The 12,136-nt window shown below is 36.1% G+C and overlaps 2 protein-coding genes across 4 annotated transcripts in view; one reads left to right on the top strand and one right to left on the bottom strand.

Moving 5' to 3' along the window:
• LOC308703298 (uncharacterized protein) overlaps positions 1 to 12,136 on the bottom strand; it is a 320,767-nt gene that overhangs the window by 39,290 nt on the left and 269,341 nt on the right. The window lies entirely within an intron of this gene.
• LOC308703313 (uncharacterized protein) overlaps positions 1 to 12,136 on the top strand; it is a 33,488-nt gene that overhangs the window by 2,505 nt on the left and 18,847 nt on the right. For all 3 annotated transcript variants that reach the window (XM_081386682.1, XM_081386681.1, XM_081386680.1), the window contains exon 3: positions 1,463 to 2,363. In XM_081386682.1, coding sequence (XP_081242808.1) covers positions 1,463 to 2,363 — 901 coding nt within the window. The remainder of the gene's footprint in view (positions 1 to 1,462; positions 2,364 to 12,136) is intronic.

Genomic DNA, 12,136 nt, shown 5'->3' with positions numbered 1-12,136 from the left:
TGTTCGTTTGTGTGATTGTTTCGATGTTTGGAGTGAGAACTGTTACTGAATGTCAAGAGTTAAGGTTTGTGAGGGGAATCAATGGGAAACGATCTCAAGTGTACTGATAAGTTACTTTACGTTGAGCCTATAATGAGCAACGTCAGACATTTAAATAAACTATTAAAGGTCCCGTATTATGCCCCTTTTCACAAGATGTAAAATAAGTCTCTGATGTCCCCAGAGTGTGTATGTGAAGTTTCAGCTCAAAATACCCAACAGATCATTTTTTACAGCATGTTTAAATTGTCATATTTTGGGGCTCAGAAAAATGTGCTGTTTTAGTGTGTGCCCTTTAAATGCAAATGAGGGGCTGCTGGACGACACAGGGGGCGGAGCTTCATGAGCTCATGCTCAGTCTCTCAGGACAATTTCATCTCACGGAATGATGATAATATCAGAAACTCTCAGTAACGGTGTTCATTTCGAGTCGGACAATAATGCCTACAGAGTCAGAGTGCTGTATAGAGATGAAACAGGTATAGTTTAGTAGTTTAATTACGGTTATTATAACGTATTTGTCATCTGCTTGTAGGCTATGTATCCATTATTTATTAATAGCCTACAAGTCTGCTGTCTGAATGATGATCAAACATATACTGATGAGTTTAATAAAGTTTATTGTACATCACACAAAAGATGAAGCGTCAGTTTTACTTCAGAAAATCACCGTAAGAGCTGAGTAAACAGTAAGTTATAAGAAGTGCGCAAGTAGCCAGTAGAGTTGAGGGAGCATTCCTGTGGGCGGAGGTTAGTCAAAAAACGGTTCTAGTGACGTCATTAAAGAAGGAAGTAGAGGGATGTAGTCCAAACGAGCCGTTTACTGTAGTCGACTTTTGTTAAATAAAATATCTCGCTTGGCATTGAACTTTGAGCTTTAGAATTTTACAGATATTATTTATGCTCTAACAGCAACATTACACACTAACTAAAGTTTGAAACATGGGATCACGAAGAACGGGACCTTTAAGAAATACTGTATTTTAAAATACAGTCAGTGAAGTCAGTGCAAGGAAAAGTAGTGTGAACGACCATTAATAATTAAAACGTTTTAGTCAAATAAATATCAATCTCAACGTTGGTGTGGAAATATGGCAGTATTGTATATTTTAATGTTAATATCATGTTAGATAATTGTGTCATTGATCAAATATATTCAATAGTTCTTGCTAAAGAAACATGGGATTCGTGCCTATAATGTTTAAAATAATAATTGGAAGATGAATTTTCCTCATTCATGGAAAGTTTCAAGGACATATAATCAATTTATATAAAGGCATCAAATTATCATATTTTATAGCAGTTGTCTACTTTCTACTATTACATCAGGGCTCACTTTCATGTCCTTTCACTTTATATTTCTCTCTTTGAGTTATTTTGATGTACTGAAAATTAAATGTAATATTTGTTTCTTTCATGTCAGACCCAATGGAAGTGAAGGAGGAGAATGCATGTGATCAATGCGGGAAGAGTTTCAGTCATTCAGCAAACCTGAAGATTCACATGAGGATCCACACCGGAGAGAAGCCGTTCTCATGTGATCAATGCAGCAAAACATTTCGTAGTGCATCAGACCTGAAGAGACACCTGGCAGTTCATATGAAGGAGAAGCCATATACGTGTTCTGTGTGTGGAAAGAGTTTTTCAGTGCTGCGATATTTACATATACATGAGAAAACTCACACTGGTGTGAGAGAGTACATGTGCTTTGAGTGTGGGAAGACTTTCACTACAACAAACTGTTTAAAACAGCACCAGAGAATTCACACTGGAGAAAAACCTTACAAGTGTTCACACTGTGACAAGAGATTCAGTCAGCCAGGAAATCTGAAAAGACATGAGAGGATCCACACTGGAGAAAAACATTACAAGTGTTCAATCTGTAACAAGAGATTCAGTCAGTTATCATTTCTGAAAACACATGAGAGGATCCACACTGGAGAAAAACCTTACAAGTGTTCACTCTGTAACAAGAGATTCAGTCAGTTATCATCTCTGAAAACACATGAGGTGATCCACACTGGAGAAAAACCTTACAAGTGTTCACACTGTGACAAGAGATTCAGTCTGTCATTATCTCTGAAAACACATGAGAGGATCCACACTGGAGAAAAACCTTACAAGTGTTCACACTGTGACAAGAGATTCAGTCAGTCATCATCTCTGAAAACACATGAGAGGATCCACACTGGAGAGATCCCAGGCAGAGAGAAGCCGCACACGTGTGATCAGTGCGGAAAGAGTTTCTCTATTAAAACTCACCTGAAGCGACACATGAAGATCCATGCAGTGGAGAAATCACATCACCTCAGTCTGAGATCACGGTAAGTAGTTTATTTTCATATGTTGAGCAACAAAGTCTCTTCTGTGTAAGTTAGACACACATCACCCTGTCATGTATTAGAATGATGGTCTGTATCTTTAACCCCCTGAGGTCGGCGGTATCGCCGGCGATACCAGCTCGCTTTTTTTTATCAGTGTAAAATAAACTCATAAATACTCTGTTGACTTTGATTTTCCATAGGAGTTTCATACATCAATCGATTCTGTTAAATGTGTATTATTTTTGTGTATACTCAAAATAAAAACAAAGTGTTTTGCTTTTTGCCAAATAAAGAAAAATAAACACGAAGCGAGTTCTGCCTTCTCTCTGTCAGTGAAGTCCATTCTGAAACGCGTCCGAAAATGAACTGTAACTCAGTGAATACTCAGTCAAACAGACATACAGACACACAGGCATGAAGCTTGAATTCTCTTCTTTTAAATTAAGTAATTTATATAAAAAACAAATATTCTCAGTTCATGTAATCTGTAAGAAAAGAGCGAGATGTCAGTCATTCTCATCTAATTACTTGTAATGTGACTCCGCCCTCGGAGAGCGCGCGCTATTCAAACGCAAATGACTGAGCAATCCGTGCAAACTGTGAACGCCCCCATATCAGCTCGAGAAAACAAGTTGAATCAGATCATTGTAGCCTACTTGTTTACACCGTCTCACAGCGCTGTGAGGAATAATAATAATGGAAAATGTCCCTCAGAAGTGCGGGTATATCGAGGAGCGAGCTGAGGAATGGTGTAGTAAGTTTTTTTCCTTCTCACGTGAATCGGGTTTCTGTTTATGAATGAATGAACGGCGAGATGCGCGCTGTTTACCACAGCTCACAAGAAGACAGTTTAAATTTAAATCGCGTGTGTGAATGAATGATGATGTTTTAGCAAACTGTATTGCTATACTGAGATGAGTAAAATCGACTGAAATATGTTGAAATAAAGTGTCTAGGTTTTGACATAAATGCAAATATAAATGTAATTTTACAAAATATGATCGATTTTCAAATACTGCTGTATTGAATGAACAGCTTTTAGCAAACTCTATTGCTATACTGAGATGAGGAAAAATATCAAAAATTATCAAAAATAAAGTCATCAAATAATACGTTTTGTATACTTTAGTTTTTAAAAAGAAAGATTACACTTGAATTGTTGTAATTGTAACCTTTTTAATAAAAAATATATATTTATAAGGTAGATGTAAACAAGTAAATATAATTTTTTTCTTTAAATAATTTGTATTGTGTTTTATTAGTGACAAATTTGGGGAGAGGATAAATATTCCAAAACTGAAAATACAGTATGAGAATTAACTGCACAATTACTAGACATGTTTACCTTGGATATTATACAATTTGCAAGCACAATTTGTGAAAAAAAAAAAAAAATATTGCGATGCCTCCAACTGTGAACCAATTTGGTAGTATATATATATATATATATATATATATATATATATATATATATATATATATATATATATATATATATATATGGGTCAATGACATGACATGTATTTTTTGTGTCCAAATTCATTATTTTCCTAAAAAGAATAAATACATGTCATATATCAAATGGATCTACAATATGTCCTTTTCAAAACCCTTTTCATTTTATTGAAATTCAGTAGATTTTTTTGAGTTTTGGTGTTTGAAAGACCAAAAATGTCAGGTGGTGCGACCGTCCGAACATACAAGCAGTGAACAAAACTGAGATATAAATGTTAATTTTCTCAATAAAATTCTTAATCAAATATTTTGGCATGATTTTGTTAAATTCCTTATAAATGAGGGGAAATAGTGTATCTGTCCTATTTCAAAACTATTCTATTACTTAAAAAACTTTTGTCCGAAAAATTTACTTCTACTAATGTCAGGGAGGGCGACCGACATAAAAATGCAATTTTATGCAATATTCCTTTAAGAAAACCATGTGACAGCATATGACATCACAGAGAACGCTCCAGAGTACCCCTTTGATGCAGTAACAAGGTTAGTCACCCTCCCATAAATATTAGTTAATTTGACATTTTTGAGTGATTATGAGATTGATTCAACTTATCATGGTGGTATGACCCCTGGAAAACTTTGAAAATGTGTTGTTATTATAAATATGTGTATTTAATTAAAAAAATTTATGTATAAACTTGAGCACATGGTCAAACATTTGTATAGGCGTGCAAGTTAATGCCTGTTAGATTTGAATTGAGTTTGAAATGTCAGGTGGTGCAACCAATATGTCAGGTGTCGCAACCAGAGTTACAGTTAACCAACTATAAAAAAGTCATTTTAATTCATGTTTTTGAAAATATTAAATATATTTTAATAAATATATAACGCTTTTAAGTTGTTTAAAGGTGCAATCTACATATGTATATATATATATTTATTTTATTATGGTATGAGTGACAATTTAAAGAGCATATTGTCCATCTTAAAGTCCTATTCTTCAAGAATATAGGACTGTATAATCAACATTGATACTAAAACAATTGCATCTTTAAATTAATCTATTTTAATTTGTTTTTGTAAATGCCATTATCAAGCAAGGAGAAAACAGCAGACATAGAGCTTGTTTAAAAAGTGATCCAGTTGCAGGGGCAGAGTACCTTGCCAAAAGAAAAGCAAGGTATTATGTTCATTATGTATATCTAGATACATTACAACTTAAGTTAATATGGTGTTCTGTTATTTTTTGTGGTAATTACAGTTATTACATGTTAATAATACATACTTGATAGCAGTGTCATACAGCATTACAGAAAAGCATAGTTATTAGTCATGATTTCGAATGATTAACAAACCATTACCCATTCTATTAAATATTTAACTAAAATAATTTATTTTACAAATGATATAGTACAGGTGAAACTCCAAAAAATTGAATATCATGCAGAAGTTAATTTATTTCAGTAATTCAAGTTAAAAGGTGAAACTAATATATTATATAGACTCATTACATGCAAAGCAAGATATTTCAAGCCTTTGTTATTATTTTGATAATTATGGGTTACAGCTTAAGAAAACCCCAAATTCAAAATTAGAATATTGTGAAAAGGTTTTCATAGCTTGAAATATCTCACTTTGCATGTAATGAGTCTATATAATATATTAGATTCACCTTTTAACTTGAATTACTGAAATAAATTAACTTTTGCACGATACTCAAATTTTTTGAGTTTCACCTATATGTCCCATATATTTTTATTTTATTAAATTAGAAGGGGTCTGAAACCATGTATCTTTTATAGAGATGGGTATGTTGTATATTGCAATTAGTAAGCTTGTTTACATCTTAATGTTTTTTTTTCTTGACTTACTGTTACTACTGAATCTAATTGCATGAGCAGTAGATTGAATTCTGCCATTAATGTTTCTGGGCCCAATATTTGCACTAACTCACTATTTCATATAAAAGATGTTTGCATGTATTAAATGTGTTCCTTGAGGTTTCAAAGTTATATTTTTAAAGAAGCGATGATCAAATGTTATTCATAACATGCATTATTGTTTTGCACTTTCTTGTTAATGAAATTTAATTATATGATTGAGATTAAAATATTAAAATTATATATAAAATTGAGATATTAAAATAAAAAAGCCAATTGAAACCTGAATAAAATTCATTGACATATCTTTCTTTTTATTTTGTGAATATCAATCATTATTGATCACAATGTCAGGTGGTGCGACCGGTCATTGTCAGGTGGTGCAACCAGCAAATTTACATTTAAATGTATCAATTCCCACTGCAATTGCAAAATGAAGTAAGAAATATAACTGTAAACCTTTATATAACGTATACAAATTATTTTTACAGTTAAAAACAAAACATAAAAAGTCCTTATGGAAAAATGGGTGTTTGAACGCACAGAAAAGCAGCCGTTTATATGATTTGGAATAAAAGGGCAATAAATAAAGAAATAGAAAGGGAATTTACCATGTGATATGCATTTTAGACACTACAATGATTCATATTTACAAGTCTCAGTAATGCTAAGTACATTAAATGTATATTATTTTAAATTAATATATGGTCGCACCACCTGACATTTTCTGGGTGGTAAAATCAGAAATCTTGTTTAATAATGAATTAATGCTGCCTAAAATGCTGTAAAACCAATATAAATCAACACCATACATTTTTTTGGACATAAAAATGCATTTTAAAACTGTTTTGCTTAAAATATTTTTTTTTCTTGTTGAAAATTTTATTTGTCACTGAGTCAAGTCAAGTCAAGTCAACTTTATTTATATAGCGCTTTTCACAATACAGATTGTATCAAAGCAGCTTCACAGTATTAAATAAAATAGTACATCAGTGTTTGTTTCTGGTGTAAAACATCCACGTTTGGTAGTGCTGATCAATAGTATTGTTGAATTGATTTATTAAATTAAGTATCCCCAACTGAGCAAGCCAAAGGCAACAGTGGCAAGGAACCGAAAAACTCCATCAGGTGACCTAATGGAGAAAAAAAAACCTTGGGAGAACCCAGGCTCAGTCGGGGGCCAGTTCTCCTCTGGCGTTTATGAAGTAGAGACCGGATTTAACTGTAAGATTAAAAATATTATATAAATGCCTGGCTGAAGAGATGCGTCTTTAATCTAGTTTTAAACTGGGAGAGCGAGTCTGAGCAACGAACAGTATCAGGAAGGCTATTCCAGAGTTTTGGAGCTAAATGTGAAAATGATCTCCCTCCTTTGGTTGATCTGGATATCCTAGGTATGACCAAAAGCCTTGAATTTAGTGACCTTAAAGAGCGCGATGGATTATAGGGCGATAGAAGATCAATGGATATAATCCATCTATAATCCAAATCATCTGGTTTAATGCTGAAAACCAGCATTAAACCAGATGATTTGCAAGATGGCGCCGTTGTATGTGGCTTGCCGTCTATTGCCTTCTTTCTCACTCCTTAAATTCGTGATTTTATGTTTGTTTCTATGTTTGTCGTTACTGACTTTGGACTGCAATATGTCATATGTATATGATCGTCAAACATTATTAAACATCCGCATGGCTATCGATATTACCGAGGGTAATGTTGAGGAGTGCTGCCGATTTCCCCCACCTGTGTATCAGCACCTTTTTGTACAACAGCGTTGGTATCCCGCTGACCCTTCCTGGAGGCGACGGCGTCGGAGAAAGCGTGGAAAGCGGGGTGGAGTTGCTGCTCGATTGAAGTCTCTTACGCGGTCCTCGGTTGTGTGTGTTGGTCCTGTGCTAATCCGCGAGCGCCGTCTCGTCGAGGCTTTTACATGGTCCTTCCCTTCTTATCGTGGCTTCGACCCGTTGTTGGATGTCTTTTGCCCGACCCTTCGTGCATCGTCTCCCCAAGCTTTCGACGTCGTGGAGTGAATCATCCCGAACAACACAGCTGGAGGTAGCTGCACCATCCCTTAAAGTGGCCCTGATCAACGCCCGGTCAGTGGTGAACAAGACATTTTTAATAAACAATTTCTTCACGATGCAGGACCTGGATATTTTATTTATCACTGAGACATGGATTAAACCGGATGAGCTAAGTCCTTTCACAGAACTAGTTCCTCAGGATTGTTTTTTCCTTAATTCACCGCGGCTATCTGGCCGCGGAGGGGGACTAGCGTCACTGTTTAAAAAACAATATCCCTGCCGTGGTCTAACAACTAGCCCTCGCCATACTTTCGAAGTACAACTTGTGCAACCGACATCAACCAACTCTCAGGTATTTGCCCTGGTTTATCGTCCACCTCAACCGAATAAGGATTTTTTAAGCGAATTTGCAGAGTTTGTGGGGGATCTGGTCACCAGATTTGACAGAATTTTAATCCTGGGTGATTTTAATATTCATGTGTGCTGTGATACTAAGCCACTTTCTAAAGAGTTTCTGAATCTTATTGTCTCTTTTGACCTGGATCAATGGGTGTCTGGACACACTCATATTCAGGGACATACTCTAGATTTAATTCTATCACGTGGTTTATTGGTATCAGACATTAACATCAGTAATACTGGTATGTCGGATCATTTTCCGATTCTGTTTTCTCTGCCTAATAATGACACCAGACATAAACTTCATTATTGCACACGGACAACTCGATTTTTTAGTGAACGTACTAAGGAGGACTTTGTGGCATTATACCCGGGTTTAGTTACGGAACAAGCCACTGCTCCATCATTGAGCTCCGTCCTTAGATGCTGAAGATCACTTGAACTTTTTTAATTCTGTCTGCTCAAACGCTCTAAATGCTGTTACCCCAATCAAGGAAAAGAGAAAGAAAATTAATCATGTTTCAAAACCATGGATCAATGATAATGTTCGTTCTCTTAGGCTACGTTTACACGGAAACGATCTGAAGAGAAAACGCAAAAGTGATCACTTTTTATTCTGCGTTTAGACGAGCGTTATGGGGGGGGGGGGGAATCTGCGTGCATACGGTGACGCAAAAGTGTGTGAAATTCAATGTAGTATGCACTCCAGGCGGCTAGGTGGCAATGTGAAGCACTGATCGGTGCCTTCACTATAGCAGACTTTTGCGTTTTTACCGTTTAGATGGAAACGCGACGGTGGAGCGTTTTTAAGATTTCCACTCTGGAGGGTGGTTTCACTTTTTTGCGTTTTTAAGCCCCAAAAACGCCGTCGCCGTCTAAACGAAAGGCACATCTGATAAAATATTTTTACGTTTTCACCCGGGAGCGTTCTCGTGTAAACAGGGCCTTAGACAGACCTGTAGAAGGGCTGAACACAAGTGGAGTAAGGACAGACTACATGTTTCTTATGAAATTTTGAAGAATTCCCTCGCTGCATTCCAGCAAGCTGCTAAAGCTGCTAAAAATCACTACTTTTCTGAGCTGATTAGAATCAACAGTAACAGGCCTAAAGTTTTATTTTCAATAATTGATTCTGCTCTAAATCCCACCACCAATCCTTTACCAGAGATTTCTGACTCTCTCTGCGAAGATTTTGCAATATTCTTTAATGAGAAGATCTCAATGATCAGATCTCAAATGTCTCTGTCTATTTATATGACACTTGAAGTTCCCATATGTTCTTCTACATGGTCTGTCTTTGAACCTGTTTCCCTTGACTCTCTGGTTGAGATTGTTTCAACTTTAAAAACTACTAGCTGCTTTCAAGATGTGATTCCTACCAAATTTTTTAAGCAGGTTGTTTGTGCTATCGGCTCTGATCTGTTGTCTATTATCAACAAATGTCTATACACCGGGGTGGTTCCTAACAGCCTGAAACATGCCTCGGTCTTGCCGAAACTTAAAAGAGCTGGCTTGGACCCTTCAGTTCTAAGTAACTACCGCCCCATTTCAAATGTACCCTTTATTTCTAAAATTTTAGAAAAAGTGGTTCTGAGCCAACTCCAGTCTTTTTTAACTGATAGTCTGATCTATGAGAAATTTCAGTCTGGTTTTAAATTACGTCACAGTACAGAATCTGCACTTTTACGAGTCATGAATGATGTTCTACTCAGTACTGACACAGGGCAATCTGTAGCTCTCGTCCTTTTAGACCTTAGCTCTGCTTTTGACCTGGTCGACCATGATATTTTAATCTCTCGTCTTGAAGCATATACAGGTTTTAGGGGCATGGTGTTGAAATGGTTCCGCTCATATTTGTCTAACAGAAGCTACTCTGTTCGTATCGGGAAACAGTGCTCATCTAAAATGAAACTTGGGTTTGGCGTTCCACAGGGTTCTATCCTTGGGCCAGAACTATTTAATTTGTATATGTTACCTTTAGGTTCTATTTTAACTAAACATGGGATTTCTTTTCACCTGTATGCCGATGATACACAAATTTACATGCCTTTAAAGCGTGACGACAAGTCTGCTTTAAAGCCACTACTGGACTGTTTAGAGGACCTGAAATTATGGCTTGCTGGTAACTTTTTGAGTCTGAATGAAAACAAGACGGAAATTATCGTGTTTGGACCCAGTGATCGTAGTACACATGTTTGTGACCTCCAAACGTTGTCACCCTACAGTACCACCTGCATTCGGAATCTGGGGGTCTGGATTGATAACAACATTATGCTTGAAAAGCAGATAAGTGCGGTGGGTAAAGTCCTGCTTCTTTCACCTCCGTCTCTTAGCTAAGGTTAAACCATTTTTGTCTGGTAAGCACTTTGAGATAGCTATGCATGCTTTTGTAACATCCAGATTGGACTATTGTAATTCTTTATATATCGGGATTCCTCAGAAACACATCACCCGTTTACAAATAGTCCAAAATGCAGCTGCACGCCTTCTCAAAGGAAAACGTAAATTTGAACATATCACACCGGTTCTGATCTCGCTTCATTGGCTACCGATTAAGTTTCGAATAGATTTTAAAGTCTTGCTCTTTGTTTTTAAATCTATACAGAATTTAGCTCCCCAGTATCTAACTGAACTGCTTCATCCAGAAATTAAGTCAAGATCACTAAGATCGGGGGACTCGAACTTACTCTCTGTCCCCAGGACCAGATTAAAAAATAGGGGTGACCGTGCTTTCGCAGCCTATGGTTCCAAGCTATGGAATAGCCTACCCCCAAATATCAGATCTGCCCAAACTCTAACACTTTTTAAAACTTCTTTGAAAACGCATTTCTTTTCGCTAGCTTTTAATATTCCCTGATGTGTCCGACTTTTTCTCTTTGATGTGTATCTTTTGCTGGTTTCTGTGATTGTATTGTCTACCCTTATCGGCCTTGTTAAGCACTTTGGTCAACGCCAGTTGTTTTTAAATGTGCTATACAAAATTGTATTGTATTGTAGAAGATCCGTTAAATAAACTGGAACTAAGCCGTTTAGGGCTTTATAAGTCAGTAGCAATACCTTGTAATTAATACGGAACTTTATAGGTAACCAATGTAGTGATGATAAAATTGGTGTTATATGGTCAAATTTTCTTGATCTAGTAAGAACTCTAGCGGCGGCATTTTGGACTAACTGTAGCTTGTTTATTGAGGATGCAGGACAACCAGCTAATAAAGCATTACAGTAATCTAATCTCGAGGTCATGAACGCATGAACTAACTTTTCTGCATCAGAAACTGATAGCATATTACGTAGCTTAGCAATATTTCTAAGGTGGAAAAAGGCTGTTTTTGTAACATATGAAATATGATTTTCAAAAGACAAGTTACAATCTAATATAACACCCAGGTCTTTTACTGTAGAAGATAAAGTAACAGGACACCCTACTATGTTAAAGTTGTATTGTAAGAGGTTTTGTGGGCGGTTTTTTGAACCGATAAGTATTACCTCTGTCTTGTCTGGATTTAATAAAAGAAAATTGCGCGTCATCCAATCTTTTATATCTTTAACACACTCTGTCAATTTGGATAATTTAGCGTTTTCATCCGGCCGTGATGAAATATATATTTGAGTGTCATCAGCATAACAATGGAAACTAATTCCATGTTTCCTTATAATATTTCCAAGTGGCAGCATATATATTGAGAATAATAGAGGGCCTAACACAGATCCTTGCGGCACTCCATAGTTTACTGGAGTTATGATTGATTTTTCTCCATTTAAATAGACAAAATGGTATCGGTCAGATAGGTATGATCTGAACCAGCTTAATGCTTGTCCTTGAACACCGGTATAGTTTTGTAGTCGATCTAAGAGTATTGTGTGATCTATAGTATCAAACGCAGCACTACGATCAAGTAAAACTAGTATTGAGATACAGCCTTGGTCAGAAGCTAAAAGTAAATCATTTGTGATTTTAACGAGCGCAGTTTCAGTGCTATGGTGCGGCCTGAACCCAGACTGAAACTTTTCATAG

This window comes from Scardinius erythrophthalmus (assembly GCF_964197995.2).
Source record: "Scardinius erythrophthalmus genome assembly, chromosome: 1".
NCBI classification, from domain to species: Eukaryota; Metazoa; Chordata; class Actinopteri; order Cypriniformes; family Leuciscidae; genus Scardinius; species Scardinius erythrophthalmus.
This window is presented reverse-complemented; position numbering and strand designations above follow the sequence as displayed.